This window comes from Gavia stellata, chromosome 9 (genome assembly GCF_030936135.1).
Source record: "Gavia stellata isolate bGavSte3 chromosome 9, bGavSte3.hap2, whole genome shotgun sequence".
Lineage (NCBI taxonomy): Eukaryota > Metazoa > Chordata > Aves > Gaviiformes > Gaviidae > Gavia > Gavia stellata.
In genome coordinates this window covers 23,319,875-23,344,696 of record NC_082602.1, presented here as the reverse complement: position 1 = coordinate 23,344,696, position 24,822 = coordinate 23,319,875, and the positions used below count along the sequence as shown (strand labels likewise).

The window sequence follows — 24,822 nt, the reverse complement described above, 5'->3', positions numbered from 1 at the left end:
ATACTTCTACACCATCAGAAAACAAGGTAGTTTCTATTACAAAAAATTAAGATATTAGCAATTTGTGGTATGAAAAATATGCAGTACATGCTAAGTTCAGTTCAGGAAAGAAGTCTGGCATATCCATTTTCATACCACCATAATTTTTTGTGTTATCTTTAATGGCAACAACTATACAACCTCTACTGTTGTATTAGAAGCATTTGATCACATACAATACTGTCGCAAATTTCTCAAAAAAAGAAATGCAACTCAAGCCATGTTTCAGCTGCACTAATTGTTAAATATCTGTGTGTTTTAAAGATTTGCAAAGTCAAGACAAGTTACTTATACTATGATTATTTGTTTCTAAAGCTTCTGAAGTGCATGTAAATTCATTATGATTTTCACAGAAATAATCTGCAGCATCTAAAACAATTTGCTGTCAGAATATGCTTACAATTCAAAACCACGCCATCTGCATTTATTTTCCCTAAGCAGCCACTAATGGTCATATTCAGAGACATGCTATTATATATGTTTATGTCTATATAGCATGGTATTTCATAGTGTATACCAACATTAATATTGTGAAACAAGCATCACATCACAACACACATGCTGATAACTTTAAAATACATCACAAAGGTATTTTTAAGAAGGTTCCTAGTAGATTTAATAAGGCCTTGACTTCTCCTTCATTTTAGATTAAGGAAAGGAAGCATGGAAAGAGATTTAAAAAAAAAAAAAAAAATCTATTAGAGAAGCAGAGCCTGTTACAGTCTGAAATCTTAGCCTAGGACATGCATTTTTACTACCAGTGGGTTAATTATTCTGGGCTTGGGCTTGTGTAACTTAAGCAAACAGGTCAGAAAAAAAAAAAAAAAAAAAAAAGAGGACTCGTGCTATTTGCATTTCTCCCTGCAATGAGAATTTCCCAAAACCGAGCAATTTCAATATGCCCAATGATGCAAATCCAATTAATACCGAATTTTTTAATTAAGACTAAACTCAAAGCAAGATGTAGGTCAATCCTATGTTATCTTAAATCTTTCTCCAAACTCATTATATTCTTTTCCATTTTAATACTAGAACAGAAAATTAATCAGTCTGAATGATTACTATGTCCTTATCAGTTATAACTTCTGTATACTCATTTCACTGGCAAAGGCCAACAGGGACTTTTGAAAATAATGAGACCACTAAATCATTAATCCTCAAGTGAAAAATAACAGAAAACAATTATTGTAACACTGTTCTGGGAGTTGCCTTCTATTACTGACAACTTTGTAAATAAACGCTAGTCCACCTTTTTTTGACTAGACTTGAGGAAGCAAAACAACTCAATCACTGAGAGTGTTATTTGAAAAATCTTAAAGTCTAGTCTTTTCTCCTTTCAAACAGAGCTGTAAGTGACATAGCTGGAATCAACACTTAAGTGTTGATACTGGGTTACCTTATGAGCAACTCAACTTGCTTGAAACATTTCTTAAAACTGGAAGGTAGCAAATATCCAGTTAAAAATAATGAGCATTGTATTTTTAACATAATCTCTCTAACCCTTGGGAAACTTGAAGTGCAGAGTTTGTAACTACCTTTAGAAAGTTTTCAAAACAACAGCACATTACATTGTTATTTTGCTTCCTTTTTTAAAAGGATACTTGTTGGGTTCCTAAGTCATAATTCATGCAAAAACAAAGCTTATCATCATCCTTTAGGCTGCATGGTAAGTCCTGTGTCAGAGGTTTTTACTGCGGTGTTTCTTCAATGCAAGTCTTGCACCATGTAAGGATTTTCAGTTTGGGGACAAGGTGACTTCAAGAGGTTCATATGTTCAGATTATTCCTACTGTATTTGTATGTTTGAGGGAGAAACCACCCTCATCACCTTCCTCTTAACTCATCTACACAGCAGTTGCTGCTATAATATCGGGGTCAGGAATTCTTCCAATGATTCCTGATGATCAGGGCCTGCAGGCAGAAGAAATCCTCCTAGCTTTTTCTATCTTACTGAAGCAGTCTGTAGTGTGAACAAATTCTTGTAATCTACTACAAGGCAGCACAGCCATCATATTCTGATCTAGAATTGAGGCTAAAACTTTTTATGAAAACCCATGTTAAGATGGCTTTATTTACCAGTTCACTTGGCCACAAGAGCTATGAGTAATTTCATCATGTCTCATGAATAAACACTATACATTTCATCATTTCCTCCAATGATCATCACCATGACCACCAGCTTTCCACCTGTAACCATTCCTAGGAGGAAGGGGGCAAATCATCTCATTACATTAGTCAGCAAAGCTCAAGGACTCCTAGCTTTTCAAAATGGTTCACTGAGATGAAAGTACAAATCTAACTGAGAAAGACTATCACCACACATCTAGGGAAGATGTTCCTGCTCATTGCAGGAGGGTTGGACGAGATGACCTTTAAAGGTCCCTTCCAACTCAAATCATTCTTTGATTCTATGATATTGTGCATATGTGTGCATACTTATACCTTTGTGTGCTCTACATAAAATTAATTATCTTTTAATCATTCAAAAACTGGTATAGAAATTGGATCCCTCTAGTTCATTTGGAATTTGTTTAAAAAAACAACTGTATAACATAAACTGTCTCCATCAATAAAATCCTGTTTCGGATTTTGGCCAAACATAGTACAACGGACAGTAACCAGTTATGAACAAAGAAGGCCAAGTATTGCAATTGTTGTTCTTTGAATAACAGTCAGGCAGTTACCATTTTGATCTTCCATTTCCTGACACATCGAAGTTGAAACAGTTGTAATGTTTGCCCTGTGGTTTCAAAAAGCAAAAAGAAAGAGGGAATGCCCAGGCAACCTATTTTCCCCAACTAGTACCAACACCAGTACCAAGATCTGACACTCTCTGAAAAAACCCTCTATCTAAAATTCTGCCAAGAAAAATTTCATGTAGTCACTCAAAACAGGGACTCAACAGCACATCTACGAGCATCTATCAGAGCCCACATAATAGCCTTTCCAGCAATGTCACTGAATCATTTAATTAGGCGAAAGGAGGAGGGTTCCTGAAATTATTTTCACTTTCAGTAGTCCAGCACAGAAACAGCTGCACTCTAAAGACAGCAGTATTTTTTTCTTTTTTTTAATTCAAAAGTTACAAAATGTTACTTGAAAGGAACACTAAGAAAGGTACATCACTGTCATACTCACTTAAAAAAAAAAAAAAAAAGGAAAAAGAAAAGATAATTTTCCTGGGACGAAAATAATGCAAGACCAGAATTAACATTACAGCATTTTATCATGTATCTTGATGTGAGAATCACACATTCATTGATAATGCAGACGGTGTTCTTCTAGAAAAAAACAACCAGTTGTTGGTGTCAGTTAAATAAAATCCCACAATTTTAAGCACTTAGAATTTTATACTGGCTTGCATTATGCAAATTAAGACAGAATTTTAACCTAAACCCATATCAGAATAGCATTTTATAAAGAAAACACTATCTGAAAATAGTTGCTATTTATTCATTAATTAAAAAAATACACACCCATTTTCAAAAAGTTATATTGCAATACGTAGTATGTGCTATCGGCAGGTATATTTCAGGTATAGCAAATAAAGCATGGAATAAAATTTGTTTGAAAAGTATTTTTAGATAAACTTTTGCTGTTAATATAGATGGAGCACCTCAAACGGCTTGCAACTCAACTACTGCATAACTTACATAAGCCTTCTTGCTATCTGTATCTTATTGCATGTTCCCAAGTAAGGACAAACGTTTTAAAGCCTCAATACATGCAAGAAAGTTTTTGCCCCAGAAATGCGGATTCACAACAAACAAGAAACTTCTGGAGAGCAATTTGTGTGATACACTTAATATTGCATACCTGAAAAACTCGAAGTTGAGACAAGCTTTTGGCAAAAAAAATTTGTCATCTTGCTTGAACCATAGTTTGCTCATAGCGGTGTCCTGTGTCAAGAAAAGAAGTTTTGTTAAGTCACTTAACTTTTAACGGTAATACATTACACTATTTAAAAAAAAGTCTCTTCACCACTTCAAACCTCAGTTCACTGTTGTCCCCTTAAATTTATATTTTCACTATACACATTTGTGTATACACCCATCTACCCTTATTGAGACTTGCTTCTTACCATATGTCACCTTAACACACAGTTAAATGGCTGCAGCATTGTGAATGAGTTTATGATTAAAATGGGAACTACTTTTCTAGAGCCAGAATGATCAAAGGCAAATATAAAGTTAGCCTCACACAATTCCCTGCTAATGCTGGCATTAAAAAACATGCCATTATGGGGACAGCATTACAGCAGCACATAGCTACTTGTTTTAGACTAAAAATATAATTATGTATTTAATGCTTTTAGGAAAAAATATTAATGCATTGTATGTTGTTTTAAAGTAACGTTGGTAAAAAAAGCCACATACACATTTAGAAAAAGTAGTAAAACTAGTTGGAAATTAGTTAAAAGATCTGTCACCTAAATTTTTTAGAATAATCTCCCAGTCCAGGAAAGAATCTGAACTACCTCCCCTATTGCTTTTTCTCCCACAAAAGCTGTGAAACAGATACTCTCCCTCTCTTCCAACTCTAGTTATCTTTATCCGCCAACACCTTTTCTTTAAATTGCTACACGTAGTAAGAGAGAACTTTTAGATGTAAAATTATTTCTCTTTCTCATATTTTTGACCAGATGTTATTTGCTTCTCAGAGATTTGGCATGGTATTTTCCTCCTCCTTTTTGCATAAAAGAAATAAGTCTTGTCTCTTACAGCACACCTTCCTCTGCACAGTATTCTACTTATACGAAAAAGCCAAATTACAGCTTCTCTCTGAGACAACAAAATTTTTATTCTGTTAAATTTCTACTACACAGTTTATAACACATCTTACAATAGGGACAGTAGAGCCTATTTGTAGCACTGGAGACCTGATCCAATACAATTTGGCCCTCAGGCCAAAGTCCATATCCTAACTGCCCTCTTTTCTAAGGGTTTTTCAGGGCAAGATGTGCCATTACAACAGAGGTGACCTAGTGACATGCTGCCAGTGAAAATGGACATGCGGTTCCTGCACTTATGTTCCCATCCCTCCCTTTCTGCACTACACTGGTCCAGTCCATAGTAAGCTTGCTTAGGCATATGAAACAGCAGAAGAATTGCTTTTTTTGTACTATCTGCTGATTTAATTCTTGCAATGTTCAGACAAATGCCAGGGCCCACAGAAGGAAAAATGGCACAGACATGCAGCTGGGGAGAAAATGAGAGCGATGCAGGTAAACCAAATGATGTCTGTTTCATCAAGTACAGAAGATTAAAAACATTATCCCTCAGAAAACATATTTTAAAGTGAAAGGAAAAACTAAAACCAAATCTATTTCTAAAGCAATGATGCCTTAAAGCAAAGCTTTAAGGATCATTTGCTTAGTTGCTACAGAGACACCGAAGGACCATCAAGTTTCTGTAGCAAACCAATTGAGTGTTCTTTAATAGAGTTGTAGTATTTGTCCCTGCTGAGGTTTAGGGTTTCAGTTCAGAATGAACATAAACATATGCTCGAAGTCCTCCTCTGTTAATAATACTGCTTCAAGTATATACACCTAAAATGCCCTGGCAGAACAAACAGGTTTTCCTGAAGGCTGTCTTTGCATTAAAGTAGACTTGTATTAATCTAGTGTGCAAAAAGTATTCCTAAATTGAGTATTCAAGCTGAAGCACATGTAATTGCAGAAGACTTTTCCTGTTTATCCTCCAACTAAGCCTAGAACATAGATTAGCATTAGCAAATACAACTACACTTTAGCAGCGACAAGTAAGTAGTAAATTTTAGGTACTCAGAAAAACTGACATTTGCTAGACATATGGAGATCACTAGATGATGCTTCCAGGAGACTGCAGAGTGATGTTTATTTATGTTTTTACATCTATCTCTCTTTTTCCATGCAATTGTAAGCTTTTTCCATACACAGTTACAAAAGAATAGCCTTGTCTACACCCTCAATTTACTGAACACTGCTCAAAAAAATATAAGACTGGCAGTCACCATTCTGCTGAATATACAGTTTTAATACTATTTCCATCAATTGTTAACACACTTTCAAAAGGGCAAAGAGAGTTCAAGCTGTTTGTAGATTCATTTTCGTAGGAACCCAAATAGTCATAATGCAAAGTTTAGCAAGAATGAACCTTCTACTGTATTTCTAGCAATATTTTTAAGTTTTGTACTTTTTTGTTTATTATACTTTGGAATATGACATATGTATTTTAAAAACACATAGGAATTAACTGCTAACTTCCCAGAAGGTTGGCTAGCAAACAGAACAAATACAGACAGGTTACCTTGATGAGGGCAGGGTACTGTGTCGCATCTTTTTCCAATGGCAAAATCTCAAAGTTAGTAGGAATGAACTCGTTCTTCATTGGAAGCTTGAATTTCCCATTCAGGTCAGCATTTTGCCATTTCTAGATAAACAGGAGAAACAATGAGGCTAAGTAGAATTTCTGCTTAAGAAATGGATATATACTTATTTATTTTATGCTGTAACAAAAGATTTTAAAATGTGTTCCATCAGCTTATGTGTAAATACTATTAAGGTAACAGGGAAAGAGGTAAGTATCTGGGAAATCAAGTTGGAGTAATCTATCAGTAGGATGAAGTGCTCTTAAGAGGAAAGACAAAAGATAGAAAATTTTGAAAAAAATATAGTACAGTGGAAGGTCGTTCTGTCTCACACCTTTTCTGCTACTGTGAACTCTAAATAAAGGTGTTAAACTAAATACATAAGCAAGAATTCTAAATCGAGAACATAGATAGGGACAAGCTAAAGGAAGCAAAGTGTTCTATGTTCAAAGCATGCTCGGCACGTCCAGTGTAGCTCTAGTGTGTATTTTACAGCCAACTCTTCTTAAAAGAATAGATCAATAATCAGGTTCAGTAAGAATTTGCCCACCTTTGTTGTAGTTTTGATTTTTAGAAGCTCATTTAATTGGGAAAATATACTCATTTTCTAGGTTGTAAAAATCAATTTCAGAAACACAGTTCAATATAGCAGTTGCAAAAAGCAAAAATGGTATAACATTCCCTGTACTTACTATGGTTTAAAACCATTAAAATGCATCTGCCCTATGTAATAAATATTTGAAATCTGAAGACTAACATAAGATCCTTACTTCTCATAACATTAAACAGACTCATTGTACAATTTTCATGCTATGTTGAGCAGCAAATTTAAATTCTCCCTTCAACTAAACAGAAAATTAGACAAAAAAATTACCACTGTCTTTCACTTGCAGATATTAGAATATATTAAAAGTTTTAACATGCCTTAATAACTTCATCAGAAATTGCTTCTTGCTTGTACTGTGTTCCATACCAGTCTTCTGTTCGATCAGTTTTTCCTTCAAAAGACTTGGAAACTATTGCAACTCTGAAAACAAAAAGACAAAGCACTATGGCATGAATGTGTCTGAGAAAACACTGTGAGAAATTATTCAGAGCACTATTTCTGTTCCACCACTAGAATATATTTATTTGTCGATATGGTCCCTGGACAATTACAGTGTACATTTGGATAGCAATGTATACATATACTGAACTACATACTACAGTTAACCATGACATCAGGTTATCAGCGTAATTTAATTTTAGGTTTTTTCTAAAGTATTACAACTTAGAGTTACACACAATTATTGTTGCAAGCAACTTCTATTTTTTAGACTTTGTCTTTGTTCCAGAAAACACAGAAAGCAGTCCTTGAGATCTTCTACAAAGCTAATGAAGTGACTGTAACAGTTTTCATACCACTTATAATTGAAACTCAGATAAGTGAAAATACTGACTATAAAAATTTTATTCCAGACCTAGCGTTTTATATTACATTATTGCAGTTTCACTCTTCCATTCATAATCTGATAGTAAGACAGTTTCTTCATTTTGTATCATTCTCATGTTCTCATTTCAGGTTCTTACCTGTTTCTCCCCTTTTTTTTTTGTTTTGTCTTTTTTTGAGGGAAAGGGAAGAAAACCAGGAAGATTAATGTATTTTAAGAGTCAGTACAACAGAATTATACTCAATTAGAAACCTAAATCATAAAATATCTCAAGTTAGAAGGAACCCATAAGGATCATCAAATCCAACTCCCTGCTTCTCACAGCACTACCTAAAACTAAACCATATGACTAACAGCATCGTCCAGATGCTCCTTGATCTAAAGAATACACCTAAACAAGAGGAAATCCAGAATAAAGAAAATTACAAACTTATCAGTATTTTTTTCAGTAGTCTTCATAATAGGTATCAAGAAAACGCCTTTAATTCTTTTTAACAACCTACAACACAAAGGAGTATTCAACGGAAATAAGTAGCTAGCTTTAAGAATAAATAGAGGTTTATAAGAATACTGAAATGGTCAAAAAAGGTAGCACAATTACCTCCTACATATATTTAACAATCCCTAGATGCTGAATAGCACAGTAATGAACTTTGTCAAGTCTTGTGCAGATGGCTAAAATGCACACTAAAACATCAAAATATATGCAATGTAAGTGTTCTTTTTTTAATCACAGTATCTTCAGGCCAGGAACATTCTGTTGTGTATTTCTAACGTGCACGGCAAAGTGGGGCATAAATCTAAACAGGCATATGGATGTGCCTCAAACCATAGTATTTTAACTTTATAAATATGTTACTGGAGAATACCCTTGGGATGAATTTTGCAATATACTGATAAGTGTAAATATGTAGACTATTAATATAGTAAACGCCTATATCCTCATCCCTCCTTTTTTCATCTCATGTTTACACATAAATGACTAAATGATCCAAAAAGGTTGAAGAAAACAGGATTCTGCTGTATTTAGTTCCAGATTCCCCTATTATGAAGATTTTCAAATTACTAATAATTTAATCTGTGCTTTGCAGTTCGAATAGCAGGAGACCAATGGGGTAAATAGCTATCATTAGATGCATTTAAGTAAATGAGAAGTACCTCTCTGAGTCACATGGGATTGTAAAGAGACATTCTCTAGCAATAGATTCAAAAACTGAAGCAGGACTTGCACCACAGACTGTCTAATTTTGAGACAGTATTTTAAATAATACACACTAAAAAGGGGCAAACAAATCTTAGGTTTCAGGGATGCAGATTTCCTGTGGGTTGAGGACGGGAGAAATTTTTACTCCCCACCTCTGAAAGAACCACATGATTAGCATGAACATGCACAAAACAACCCCTGCTCCTCTGCAGAAGTTATGCAATACCCAAACTAGAATGAGACTATTCATCTTTAAGAAATACATATTTCATCTCTCGTTGGAAATGGCAATAGAAATGGTTAACATTTTTATTATTTCATATAAAATGGTTTCATATCTGTTTGTATATCTATTTCATTTTTTATACAAAAGGAACAATACTAAAAAAATATTCAGCGAAGAACTAAGCACTTTAATCCTACAGAATATTTGTTCTTGCAACACAGCAGACACTAGCTCTGTCAACAAGGTGAAATCTATTAGATTACTGTTTATGTTAAAATGAGACATAGGAATATTCTATAATGTTTTGCATTTTAACTTGGACAGCTGGTGAGCAAAAGCTCTACCATGTACAGATGAGGTTGCTAAGAGACTACAAAAACCATGAAGTCTATTAGCATTTCAGAGCAACCTACCAGGCCCATTAAACAAAAAACCCAAAAATAACGAAAAAGTCTTAAGCTAAAATATTATCCTGATAAAATTCCAATAATCATGCGGCCTGAGCATCAAGACAAAAGTGCTTTATGCTATAATACACAGATGTCTGTTATTCAACATTCCCTCCTCCTACCCTTCTTCAACATACCAATGCTCAAGCAGTAGTGACAATCCAAGCACCCGAACATGTGCTGTAGGAACATACTAAAATTAAACAGCTAAAAATAATTCTCTCTGCTCAACGTATAGAAAATGAAATTGTGGAAATCAGCATTGCAATTCTTGAAGCAGTTCTGCTTCAAGGTATCCCCCTGCCCTCCCTATAACCCAAATCACTACTGGAATGATTACTTACATTTTCAGCTCTCAGAAACATACCCACAGCCACATGAAACAAAAGAAAAGGCATTTCATCTGCCTGAGACTTACAACCTAAACCAAGATACAAGCACCAACAGCAATGAACACCCAGAGAGGAAAAGGAGAGGGGAAAAGAAGCACCAGAGGTAGAAATACAACGCTATGCATTTAAGTGTATCATGATGGATCTTTAAAGTTACCAGTTACGTAATGTTACTTTTGCTTTTCATTTCTGTGTTGTGCTGTATAGCACTATGAACATCCACATGCTTTAAGACAGCGTTGAAATGCACTGGAAAAGCAAGACAGACAATCAGGCAATCTTTAATAGGACTTGCTTACTACGTATTTAAATGCAACCATGCAATTAGGCTTCCAAGCCATTCATGAACATGGAAAACAGCTGAAACTATAAATGCAATCTAATTCTGTATGTACATTCTTGTACACGCAAACTTGTAGTCCTCAGTTATGGTCAATTTTCAAAAACAAGCACAATTCCTATAACGTGATAGATATTTACTAGATACCATCTTGTTATTCACTCTCCTGAAATCTAAAATGAAGCTACAAATGACAGATCCACAGCAGACTGTTACTTGGGAAGAGAACGCGTGCTTCAGAATTAATGTACTTCCAGGAAGGATTATCAGCTACTATATTCCAGATTTACATAACAAAACTCAAGCTTCTAAGGGTGAAAAAGCAATAGACTTTGAGACGACAGTATTTGTGATAGTAGTAACAGACATGTCAAAGCATATTTCTTGCAGAAAAAAGAATTTATACTTAAAAAGGAACAATTGCTTTTTTAAGGAACTAATTTAAACTTTGTCTTCCAAATGATGATGTTGCTAAACAACGGAAAAACTTACATGTATCTTATTCAAATGCATAAATAACATGACTGAGACAAAACCAGCAAAAACCTAGATTTATTTATAAATTCTCCCAAAACCATCAGTAAAACTGATGCAAGGCAATATAGGCTATATTCAAAGCCACTTCCAAAAAAATCTCATTAGAAAACAGAGTAAGAGGAGAAACTACATGCAAAGACATGTTGTTGGGGTGCAGCATTCTAATCATTCTGCAGAAGTACGAGTTATTCGTTAGGGTTCAATAAAACTAAGTCTCCAGAAACACAATGGTTTGTGGAGGTAAATAAGTGAGAAAATTGTAATTTTCAAAATCTTTACTCAGATACAATGCAATTAAAAATAAACACATACGTTCTGCACTTGTAACATGTTTATCATCAGGTATGAGCATCACCTACTGCATTAAAATGTTTGCTCAGTATCTGGGAAATTCCAGCCCTTAGAAATTTCTGTATCAACATTTTTGACATTCATTTTATTTTTCTTCCCTCTAGGATAGTGCTAGTGCTGCACTTCAGATATCAAGAGAGAAAAAAAAGTCCATTTACTGTCCAGGGGAAAATGTTCTTTAGTTGCTTAATCTGGTAAGTCACTAGCATCTTAAATTTTAATGAGAACATTTATTCTGCAGATGACGAGGGGGAAAAAAATTGTATTGCAAAATGATGGGAAAATTAAATTTTTCAGCTAAGATTGCAACACATGCCAAGTCTATTCCCTTATCTTCACAGATGGCTGGCAAAACCCAATGGAGTTTGAACAAGTAAAATTTATACTTACATCTTAAAAAGATTTCTCTCTTAGGGAAATTAAGTCACTAAATGCAACAAGTAGTGTGGGGGGGCAGGAGGGGGGAGGAGAATATGAAAACTTCCTGTTATGGTTCAGTGAAACAGAAGCACATATGGATACTCGCTACCATCTGTGAGTATGGGTATTTTTCCATACTTTTTAAAAAACATAGTTTGTTAAGAAAATAACAGTCAAAAGCTCAACTTTTTTTAAAAAGACATTGAACAGTAGTCTCTAACTGTGAATGCAGCTACCCCAATAGAGACATGCCAAGAAAATTCCTTAGTGTAAGTGAATTCCAATGAGGTTGTGAAAAGGAAATTACAAATAAAAACACGATACAAAGGAAAAATTCAAATCAATGGAAACTAAACCATTGCAAGGCACAACTTATGCAAGGCATAAAAGAAAAAGAACAAAATAGGGAAAAAAACCACAACAAAGTTAGGATGATGTGGCACATACTAATTCTTTCATAAAAAGGAAGAACAGAAAGGTAAACATGAGCATAAATATCAGTAAATGGCAGATAAACAGAACACATTAGATATTTAAAAGCACGCGTCCACAGTTTTTTATTAGTATATACAATTTGCTCAAAGACAAAAGAAGGAAACAAACTACTGGATTGATAGTTTACTACATGCATATAGATACAGATGTAATAAAAAAAAGTAAAACATAAGGGGACCCTTTTATTAGCATCTATAATCTCAACTCATTCTTTCAAGAGAGCCACTAAAAATGCAAATCCATGGTGCCTTTCTCGAATCTTTGTAACATATCATGAAATCACTTTTAGTAATATTTAACCAAGTTTCCCCCCCCAAGATATTTTATCTTGCCAGCAATTTAAAATAAAAGATACTATAAAATTATATTCCTTGTTATATTTTACTGTATGCTGAAGTACCTTAGTTAAGTAAAAGATGAAAAAATTCCTGGTTCATTTCATTCTACTTTTAATTTCAAAAGATAAGTGCTTAAAACGTGTCTAAAAGGAATATAGTACTATATACAAGTTAATATTTTGTTTCAATCACATGGAAATAGGGAAGTCTAATTAGCTCAGACATTTAAACACTTGATGCCCTGAATAAAAACATTTAATTCCCACTAAAATGGAAAGGACTTATGCTTTTACATCTGAGAAAAATCAGCCTGCAGTATCATCACAGAAGCTACACAGAGGCACAACTATAACTTTTGAGTCTACACTGAAAAAATGTATCATTTAGAGAAGCAGGAAAAAGCAATATGACGCTTAAGAATCTTAAGTTTGGTTTATGTTTTGGGTTTCTTTTCATAAGTTATAGTATTGGAGAAGACAGTCTGATCATAAAGAGAACTAAGATGTGAATGCATAGTTGTTATGGCAACAGCAAACACTAGCACGGTTTTAGTCTACACATAATAAACAATACATTTATCATTACTCTGACCATACACTATTCAAACTCAAAGTATGCCTGCTGCTACATCATTATAGGCCTCCTGCAGGCCTCATTCGATCCATTTTAGAGTATCAGTGCTTCGCGGTATTCCGCTGTTAGAACTGCATTTAATCAGCCCTGATCACAGGCCTTCTTGATTCAGTCACCATCCCACCATCACTCTTCCGTTATGAAAACTTTGAGACCTTCCTGTACAGAAATGCATACCTACTCTACCAAATTTCATTTCCGAAGCACTCCCACCACTGTGCCTCTCCAGCCTACATGTACTACACTTTACTACTTGAAAAGTCACATACACAGCATTCAAAACAGGCTGAATTTGAAAAGCTGAGATGAAACAACTGACTCCATTATCTGAAGGATCAATGCTTCCCAGTTGCTTCAAATACTAAAGCTGATCACCTTCAGCTGGTATTTGCTCTAGATGTGTTCCATCTTGAAAAAAAAAACCTTTTAATTTAAAATTAATCCACAATTACCAAGTGCAGAGAATATTCCAATCTCCAGCAAGTCACTTCGTCAAATGTGAGAAGACTGATGTAACCCTACAAAATTACTATAAATAAAGGACACACATAACAGTAAACAATTCTTTTCTTTGGTTACTAACATTTCAAGTAAGTTATGGCTAAATCCCTTATCTTTTTAGAATTACTTTTTCCTCTCTCTCTAATAAGATTCTTGCTCATCTTGCTCTTTTTTGCCTTTTTTTTTTTTTTTAAACCAAGGACAAATAGCAATTTTTTCCTCAAGCAATTTTTCAAAGTTGAAGCAAGGAGATGCTTTGGAAGTTCTCTGGCTAATAACAAAGGCCCAATTTACATTACGAAAAGTATCCTTCCCTAAGATAACATTGCAAGAAAACAGTCAATATTAAGAACCACATTTTAAAGCTATGTGAAGCTATAATAAACATCAGATCTGATTGAGCACCTGTAGGTTGTTTACTAAATCAGTATAAAAAAAAGTTTTACCTATTGCTTGTAAGCAATTCTAAAACCAGTTAAAAGTTCAAATTCACATGGAATTTGGTTAAGCTTTCTTCAGATAAGAAGTAATTATATATTCTCCCTTTTAATTACTAAAAACTTTCTTTATGTTAAAGGTAAGCTCTTGTATCAAATTTCCAAGAAGTTGGGCAGTAGATCAACATGAAAATACATTCAAAATAGAAGTATTTAATACAATAGGAAAGAGAACCTGGAAATTTTCTTTAAAGTGTTGTTTGTTCAAAATATGATCTCTCAACATATTCAAGCTTCAGTTGCAGTATCCCACACATGTTACACATAGATGCACACCCACACACAAAGATATAGGCCCTTCTTTAAAGGGCATTAATTGCTATGGCAACTACTGTCACTGACATAGGCAGCTCCATTTATTTTATCATTACTCGTCTATCCCTAGAAACACCAGAACCCCATGACATTTGCAAATACAATTCATAATCGAATTTTATCCTACTTTATCCAATAATTATTTAAAATATACCATCTTTTGAAAATAAAGTAACATGCACCTTAAACTAAACGACTATACAAGACAGATTTTGTCATACCAACAAACATAGGAAAGATTTATACCCAAACTTTTAAGTAAGTCACAGCAATTTCAGAAGGCTGAAATATATAAACTCTAGAAATACATAACTGCATGCCTCGCTGTCTGAAGATCTCATTGTGGAACATATTCAGAAACAGACTGCGCCCCCCCGCCCCCCCAATCATTATTTTTTGTATCATATACCTGGCTTCCAAAACACTGATAAACAGGTGCTCAAATACAGTAAGACTGATATACAGAATCACAAGCAAGAGCTTGTTTCTGTGTTTTCATACATTTTAATAATATCTCTACACCACTAATTTAATATTACAATTTATTACAAGATACACAAAACATATAGTAAAAGAACCAAATTAGGAAAAAGTAAAAAAAGAAAATTCAGGCTCCGAAGTGCTAGTATAACTGTGGCCCATGCAACCTTCTAGTAATTAAGATTGTACCACATACATGGTACCGGCATCTCATCATGTAATTCCAGAATATTTCTATTCTGTAACAACTGAAACAGAAGTTGTATGGGGAAATAAAAAGAAAAAAGCATATGTCTGCAGAGAGAAAAAAAAAATAGCAAGACTTGGTAAACTTTAGTTTCTTTGCCCTTTGTTGACTATACCGCACTTGGTCTGCACAGGTTTTTCTGCTCAGATCCTCCAAGTTTGGTCCCATTAGTTCTGCTGCTGTCCTACCTCAGGCTCCTTGTCTCAGACCTCTTCTCTTTGCCTCTTCTGTTTGTCCTGTTTCCATGATTCAAGACTCTCAGTTGAATATCCTTGCTAAGCCTGACACCTTTTCTTCTAGACTTGCCTTCTTACCTCCACTCTGCCTACTAGTCCCAATTCCTACCCCCCTCATTTTTTTGTCCAATCTGCACTTAACCATACCCAGCAGTTCCACTAGCCAGCCTTTCTATCCATCCCTGACTGAGATACCAGTTCCCCACAGCTACCAATATCCTCCCTTAAATTACACCCATTACGTCCTTTGCCAGCTCTCCTGTCCTAGGCTCTTCCTCCCTTTGTTAATCATTTGCCCAGCCCTTCCTCCTCCTCAATTAATATGCCCTTTTTTCAACTGCCCTCATTTTCTTCTCTACGGCTTCCAGATTCCTTCACTTGTAAATCATCATCTCAGCAAAGTATTATTTCCCTCATCATGGTCACACTGTTGTTCTTTAGGTATTCAAATAGACATCAGGTACATTTGTTCTTTTGGCCTCCCTTTTCTACCCCACTTGGGTGACAACAGAAGATCCTCAAAAGCACAGGAAAGAGAGGCTTCCCCTTTTCCTTTCAACATCTAGTCTGACCGATTACTGAGCCCTGAAATTTGTACTGCAGCACACTCACTTCGCAAAGAAAGCACATGTGCAGTACAGTCACACTCACATCAAAGAGATGCTCTGGAAGGCTGAAAGATTTTAGCAGCTAAAGACACAGCTACTTCTACCCATATAAATTGATACTTTTCAGAGGGTCTGCTAATCTGCATGAAGTTTCATAGCTCTCCATAGGGAAAATACAATATATACAGCAGATAAAAGCCATCCTCTTAACAGATTTCCAGACGTACTCCAAATTATTAATATTAGAGCATTCCATATAAAATGTCCCAAGAATTTAGTGAGGCAGGATAATTTTACCAGGCTTTTTCTCAGTAACAGTTGAGCTATTCTGAGTACCTTCCCAAAAACTATTTCAGTCTGAGGAAGACATCCTGCATAGAAAGGACTGAAAGGACATTTCTGTCTGAACAGGAAGACTTGCATGCATTTAAGAGTCCTTATTTTCAATGGAGAGCAGAGATATTAACACACAGAACAACTAGGTCTTTTTCAGTGACATTTACTTCGGAGCTGTAAGAGACACCTAAGAATTTGTGTTTCCATTAGTTCATCTGCTTTCTTGTAACGTTTGGGTTAAAATACAAGTTATTGCAGTTTAACTTACCGAACATTTTCTGGTCTCAATTTATCCAGTACCATCTCGATTAAATCAGGCCTGAATTCTTCAAGCAAGTATTCAGCAGCCAATACTTCTTCTATAGGGTAATACTAAAAAACAAAGCCCAGAAACATGCAGACGAATTAAACAAAAAATAAGCAGGAAAAAACTACTGTTTTGTAAAGGAAATAAAAGTGTATACTTCTGGTCACTAAATCTGTATTACCTTGGTAATTTCAAATTAGAAGTGCATAGATGTCTTACAATCTTTCTCTTTAAACAAGATAGAGTAGTACTTTAACTATGCAATCATATTTCTCCTATATTAGGTAATTTCATATACTGCCTATTACCATTCTTTTCTCTTGAAATATTTTATGTCTCAATATAAAAAGTCACCCACCTTTAAATACTGTTTTGAAATAACTAAAGTAAAAATAACATGGTAAATGCTGACCCCTGGAGGATATTTTTAAAGATAAAAGAACACCAAGTACTCACTAGAGTGCATTTGGGAAAAACAAAACCTAAAAAGCAAAAAAAAAAACCAACCCCAAACCCCAAACAAACAAAAAAACCCCACTAAGTTTTTTAGGATTCTCTAAGAAATCAATTTTTATTTACAGTAATTTAAAGGAAAGTATATTTCAGTTATCTAAAAGCATAACACAAATTTACACAATTTTAATTCTAACATTTTTTATTTAGGATCAAACTGAAAATCTCTTAAGGTGCACTGCAATTTAAGAAGAAAAAACAGTTTAAATTCCTCTGAAAATGCTTAGTGCGGTTGACAGGAAACCTTTGTTGATAAACATCTGTTTACCAAGGGAAGAATACCAGGTGACCTAAGCACCGAATACCTGCAGTTTTCCATACAGCTGTACTGTTTTTGACCAGAATGATTATAAAATGGCTTTCTGAATTACATACATTATACAAAAAACTACAGTGGAATGAATTCCAGAACACAGAGTAACTCACACAAAGGATTTTGGAAAAGAGAAAAGGCCAGGGGAGGGGAGTGGAGACCAAGGACAATGAACCAAACCTCTGTTATAAAAACTTCAAATGTGAATGCTAAAGATCCAGCATTTGAAAGGTCTTGTCCGAAAGATTCATTGTACACTGAAGAATGCTCATTTAACTACATTCTGCATAAACGGCTAAGTGGACTAAGCAACTTGAAGAGGAGATTTTAAGTACTCTATGCGCTTCTAATCTGAAATTACCAAGGCAATACAGACTTAGTGACCAAAAGTCTACACTTTATTTCCTTTACAAACACAAGGCCACAGTCTGTCCACCAACTAGAATTTAAAGTAAAATTTATTTGGTTACTTTGTTATTTTTGTATTGCTTGAGAAGGAGGGTTGGACAAGATGACCTCCAGAGACCCAGTCCAACCTCAACCATTTTGTGATTCTGTGATTACTTTTCAGCAAGGTCAGAGCATAATGTAACTAAAATAAAACAGACTAAAACAATCTACATACAATGATCAGATTAAAATGAAATTTTAAAAATTATACAATTAAGGAGACAAAACAAAACAAAAGGAAAAGGGCACTGCAAACCAGGGAACAACTACCTGGAAAACATCAAGCCTACACATGACAAATATGAAATATAACATGACAGCAAGAACTTAATGGTGACTCCTTAGACCAGCAAACATGTGCTTTAAAGACGAACTTCTGTTTTGCTGAAAAAAAGGTTTTTTAAATCCTTTTAGTAATTACGTAACAACTTACGATATTACATTTACTCATGCTAACTTATACACAGGTTCTTCTCCTAGTTATGAAAAATAGCTAGTATTCATAAGCGCGTGAAATCACCAAACAACAGTTCTAGTTGGTTAATTCAAAGCATAAACTTAGTACGACTCAGACACAATAAAGAGAACTAGAAAAGTTATCTTTCTATTAGTGTTTAAGCAACTAACAGCAGAATCAGAATTACCATTCATACTGCAAAGCACAGCAAAAGAAAAGCAGTGAAAAAAAAAAAGTCCTGAATGAATACCCTGCTCTTTGGAACACTGCTGGCAACTTCCTGGCCTGATTTTTGGAGACAGCAATTGTAATCAGGAACGATCCAATAAATACAGACCACTGAAAGACTGTTTCAGAAGTCAGAAGTCTATTTGTTAAAGCGATTTTACGCATTTGACAGAACAAAAGCAAGAGACAGCATCCCAAATAGGAGCTCCTTTAAATATCCATTTAAATGTTTAAATGTTTTCAGTTAAGTCTAACGCTTTTTAGTAAACAGAAAGACATTTCTCAAATTAAAGATCGTTATTTTAGACTTTAGAAATTAAAGGTCTAGGAGCATTAACAGGAATTCCTGCCAAGAAACCAAAAATGTCTCTGAGTAGACGTAGACATTAGCTATGTAACATAGAATGGCTGCAATGTATAAAAATTGCATGAATTTCACTAAACAACAAAAAAAAAGCCTAAATCTTCCTTTAGTGCAAAATGAGGGAACTGAATTTTGCAAGAAGTATGAAGACTAAGTATAAGCTACATGATGATTCTTTCATTACCAATATGTAATCACATTAGTAGAGTCAAACATTTCTAATTTGCTGTCTTAATACTAACATTTCTGCTTACTGCAGTATTTCAACACTGTTAACTATGGAAGCATTTAGAAACATAGTGCTTCTTTTTATGATATAGTAGTATTTCTCTATCAGGTAGACACAGAATGACAAGGTACATGTGTCTCAAGAAACACTGAAACAGATCAAATAGCAACTCCATTTACTATAAAATCAGTTCTACCAAGTATAAAAGTATAAAATGGTAGAGAGTGAAGGAAATGTGACTTACTGACTGCCAAAACTAAGATCTATGCAGCATGATATTAGCTTCCTAAGCTCAAGGAGTGCAAAGGACCTTTGCAAATACCTGTATTTATTAAGAGTATAATCAAACATACTGCTAAATTATTACTATATTGTTAAAAAAAAAAAAAACAAAAACCCCACCAACCAAAAAAAACAACAAACAAAAACCCCCACACTTACATGCAACATTCCTCCAAGCTTTGATGTATAACCTCTTGGTCGTTCTTTATCTTTAAATCTGAATGCCACAGCATTTAGATCCTAGGAAGCAATGTAGAAAGGGTTGAAAAGCATATATTAAAGAATATTTTAAGACTCATTATTGGCTACTTAATTCCTTTTTATAACACATGGAAGGAGTTTTGTTGTATCCATTTTATAGTAGGGTACCTAACACAAAAGTTTTCAGTAACATTCAAGTTGCACAAAACTTACAAGCGATTTCGGATAGTCTCACAATGTGAAGTGTTATACAAGTCTTGTAATTCCTGTTCGTAGTAAAAGATCTGTCCTATAGCTCATATATTTAAATTTCCTGGTAATTTGAAAACACACCAACTTTGATACAATGAATGCATACTGTTCCAGTGCAATGTTCGTTTTATGTTAATGAACTGAAGCCTTTCCCTCTTCCTTTTTTTGTTCCTTTTGTTCAGCCAGCCAAAAGGTAAGTTTAAAGACAGAGAAAGTGTGTTTCTTCATGCTGTCTTAGCCACAGAAGTAGGACGCATCACTCTTAGAATACAATGGCATGGATGAATTAAAGAGATCTAAGACTATAAAGCCAATGAAAAGGACAGTCCATCCTTCTGTGAAACCATGCAGAGAGTCTGGTTAATTCAACAATTCAGCTGAAAATAAAAGAAGATTCTTTTCAAACTAGTTTGTCAGCTCTTCTGACTCGCCTCACAGCCTCAGGAATGCTGGGACTGATAAAAGAGGGGCAAGGGAAAGACAAGATGGGAAGATGGAACTACCTCTTTCAAATCTTGTATTTGCTTACAATGACAGTGAAACAATTCCATTGGGACTTTTGGCAGAGGGCAAAGAGACTTCTTTTACAGGTATACAATGTCAAAATGCAAGAAACAAAGTTAACGCATCTGCAGAATTTCTACTCTTAGACAGAAGAGACTCAACAGTTTTCACCAAATAAAGCTAAAATGGAACAAGAAATCTTTACCCAAGTATTTGTCATGAACCAATGAGACTATATATATAAATAAAACTTTTAATTTCACATTGTCACTGAGAAGTGCAGTACTATTTAATTCTAATAGGATACATCACATTTTTGCCCTGTGCATACAGAACCATACAGACTTACAAGAAGCACGAACAGTTCAATAATGACTGAAGTGTACAGCCAAAGTACTCCACGGAAAGTTTTAGTTCACCTCTCAGAAAGGTGAGAGAACGAACAGCAGATTAAATGTCCTACTGCCTGTACAATCTCAACTATACAATTTGACACATGAAAGAAGAGAGGGGTAGAATAACAGTCATTTCAAATTTACAACTCAGTGTTACCCCTCACAGCAAATGCTCCCCCCCACTCCACCTTCAGTGAGGACTAAGGAAGGTTATGCAAAACCCTTGCAGACACAGTAAGATACTTCTTCCTGCACCTCCATTATGCTATCATAAAATGTCAACTCATAGCTCTGTAAGGGCAGTTGACATCTACATTAAGACAATATATTCTGAATGTACCTGTCATTTGTGTCATGGTCCACCTTTAAAATTAATAAACTTAATTACCATGTGATTATTAAAGGCTATTTCCACAGCTAAGGAATCTGGTTCTACTTATAATCCAAAAATTTGTAAAAACACAACCACTGCATATTTCAAATACCAATCACTGTACCTTGCACTCTTGGAAAACCCATTCTTGAGGTCCTTCTGTACGAAGTTTTTGAATATATTGAAACATGTGCAAAATAATATCTTCAACATGCACTGGAAAGAAAAAATACTTGCTTAATAATTCACTCAGTTCTGCACAAAGAAAAAATTCTGATGAACACAAATATGTAACGTTTTATTTTTAATTACACCCTGATACATCAAGATACTTAAGTACATATGCAATCCACTGGCAAGGTTTAACATGTTTTTCTCAGACATGAATTTAAGATAAGTGTTTAGGTCCCCAGCTAATTCTGAGAACTCTATTAAACATGTCTTATATTAAGATACTAATTTATAATATAATTTAACTCAGGTCTAAACACTATGAATAAGTAGCACACAAAGGTATTAAAAGCTTTTATTTTAAAGACATTTACTTTAAAATATTTAATGAAATACTTTAATATAACCTCAAATAAGTTGGTTTCTTATGTTAGATGAAGTGTGTTAGCATACTGAGAGGATCTAAACACAGAGGAATAACCAGTTCATTAAAATAAATTTGCTTTCAAGCTATAAACACCATTACTGTCTTTAGATAAAAGCACAAACCCATCAGATCAGGAATAATGTGGAATGCAGACATAGTGCTTCACTTACAAAGTCCTTCCTCTGTCAAGTCCACATTAATGATGAAAAACATGAAACCTCTAGCACCTTCCTTCTGTCCTCCAACAAGAGTATTTACCCACCCTAAGAAATCAAAAAGAAAATATATTACATAAACAAATCTGTAACAATTTATGCTGCTTTTTGTATGCTTCAGCAACATTAAATTACTTTTTTTTTTTGTAACATTTTGACTACTTTACATGTTCTTCTTCTCCTCCTTAACACCTATAGCAACAGTGCAGGTTAAACATAACACAAGTCAGACCTATCTGATTTTGTGGTCAGTGGTATGACAAACTCAAGATCATTTGACTACTGGGCAATTTATCTCTGCTTGGAACACAGTAATATAAAGATACACTCTTGTAGTCTTCCAGAAATTAAGGGACCTGACAGTAGTCTCTAAGTCAGTGACAGAATAGAGACAACATCATTATGTCAAAGTTCGTGTAACTCTCTAAACAGGGGTAGATGAACGGGAGCGCAAGAAATAATAGCTTCAGTAGTCAGAATGCCTGTTATTTATTTTGACCCATCACAGAAACAAAAATAAAGCGCAAAATTACTTACAACTCAAATTACTCAAACAGCTGGGGGCTTTAAATTTAACATATAGAGGTCAATTTTAAGTGAAACGTAGCTAAGCTGTAAAAAAATTGTGTAATAAATTACTTTTTAATTTCTTACCTTCAAAGAACTTACCTTTGGCTTTAAGCTCTGATAAAAGACTCCCCGGACCTTCATGCCCAATCAGATGACCAAGGTAATGGCCAGGGTTTGATTTATAGTACTTCTGCAGGTCTGGTATAGGAAATGTGACATAAAGATTTCTAATGTCCTTAATGGGTACCACTTTGTAGAGTTGCTGAGGGGAAAAATAAACAAGGAGATCCACAAACAAAAGGAAACTGTCATTATTTTATTCATCTCAGGAGCATGTATCATGTTCCCTTCACACATACGCACATTTTATTACAAACGTATCAACAAAATCTCAAAGTAAAGGTATGTAAAACTTAGGGCAACACTTTAGCCGTTCATGATGCAAACAAAAAGAGCATTAATTATCTCTCAGTTGCTTACAGCTGCAACCAAATGTACAACCTTTACTATGAACTATACAAAACTATACTATACTCAGCATAGAAAGGTGGGTGGAAAATTAAGAAAGGAATATGGAACTTATCAGGGACACTGATACAAAAGTAGTGAAGTGCACAATGTATTAGTGAAACATAAAAAAAATAATTATAAGGTATACACTCCTGATGGAAGATGTAGCTCTATACATACCCGTAGATGTTCTTCTTGGAAAGGATGCTCAGGAAACTCTGGTATAGGGACATTTTTATTCTCTACTTCTGAAAATAACTTTACCACTAAGCAAGTCAGCTCATCCAAAGATTCTAGAATAAAGAAACATTAGAAAAAGCATAATCATTATCTGAAGATTCTGGCAAATTTGGATTTTATATGTTCTTTGGGGGAAGACATGAATTATACAGAAAAGTAGTTTTAACGGTGTGATGATTATTGATTTCAGAAAGGAAACCTATATTAATACTTAAGTTTTGAACTGTAACATAGTATAAGCACCATGCTTATTAAAGGAAGGCCTCAACTATGATTAAAATAAATCCTGTAACCAGAAAAAAAGATCTTTAAATTTTACTGATGAATCTAAGCTGGAACTGAAGAAAAGACACATCAGATATTGAACATTAACAAAAACAAACATTCCACAAAAACCTTAAGGAATATGGAATTACAGCTGCAAATTTTCCAGAGTGAAAGCATCTTTGCCAAAACGTGGATATTCTTCAGCGTCAGCTCACCTCCAGTACCTCACGTACACTGTAAGCCAGGGTCATCTGCCCTCAGCGCTCCAAAATTTCACAGACATCTGTAACCTGTTTAAGCACTTCTACTTTAACATCCATTCTAGTTTCAGTCCGTAATTCTAGTACTCTCCAAAAATGAGGAAGACCATTAGCAGAAAAAATCTGATGTTGTGCATGAATTCACCTAAATTGACTTACACCGTTCCTGTTGAAATCCTGCCTTCAAAATAGCTACCTGCTTAAAGAAAAGCATTTCGGAGCACTTCTTAAAGTGAGAATAAGGTAAGAAAGACTCATCCATCAAGTTTTTTAGCAAAGCCTTTCAAGGGTGGGCGCTGAAGAAAAAACAGGGCATTTCTTGAATGTACAACCTTAATCACTGAAAGGTTTCAAAAAGTGGTCACCTTGTTAGCTAAAACAATCCCGGTTAGATTTAGAAAGCGGAATCTTTCCTGCCCAACATATGCGTGCTCCTACACTACACTGAGAGCACTGTGCAGGGGAAAAAAAACCCCAAACAATGTAAACCAGGATAGGTCACTGCATAATAAAGTTCTGTGAACTGCATGTAATTCTATTAAAGACCACTATTTTTTATCCATGTCAGCAAAATACACATTCATTTAAGCTTTACAACTACAGTGAGTGTTTTCTTTAGGACAAATTTCCAGTTGCCAGGGTGATTCTTGCTGAAGAAGTTTCCATGTAAAAGTCTATAGGTGAACTGCTGTACTAAAGCTGTTCAGTGATTACTCAGAGAATTTTGCTTCTGATTAGGAAAAAAAATTAATTTCATTATTTAATTTTAGCAAACTTTTGAATTTTTATTACTATTTACTAGAGAAATCATATTCTGATTCCCCCACCACTTTTTACTGACATATTTTTGTTTTACATTACATATATAAAGTG

The 24,822-nt window shown here is 34.6% G+C and overlaps 1 protein-coding gene across 3 annotated transcripts in view; it reads right to left on the bottom strand.

Annotated features, from left to right (window-relative positions):
- IDE (insulin degrading enzyme) overlaps window positions 1-24,822 on the bottom strand; it is a 68,248-nt gene that overhangs the window by 24,309 nt on the left and 19,117 nt on the right. For all 3 annotated transcript variants that reach the window (XM_059821241.1, XM_059821240.1, XM_059821239.1), the window contains exons 6-14: window positions 23,363-23,475; window positions 22,772-22,934; window positions 22,058-22,150; window positions 21,414-21,505; window positions 19,724-19,804; window positions 16,690-16,793; window positions 7,311-7,413; window positions 6,326-6,448; window positions 3,855-3,937 (exon numbers count right to left, since the gene is read on the bottom strand). In XM_059821241.1, coding sequence (XP_059677224.1) covers window positions 3,855-3,937; window positions 6,326-6,448; window positions 7,311-7,413; window positions 16,690-16,793; window positions 19,724-19,804; window positions 21,414-21,505; window positions 22,058-22,150; window positions 22,772-22,934; window positions 23,363-23,475 — 955 coding nt within the window. The remainder of the gene's footprint in view (window positions 1-3,854; window positions 3,938-6,325; window positions 6,449-7,310; window positions 7,414-16,689; window positions 16,794-19,723; window positions 19,805-21,413; window positions 21,506-22,057; window positions 22,151-22,771; window positions 22,935-23,362; window positions 23,476-24,822) is intronic.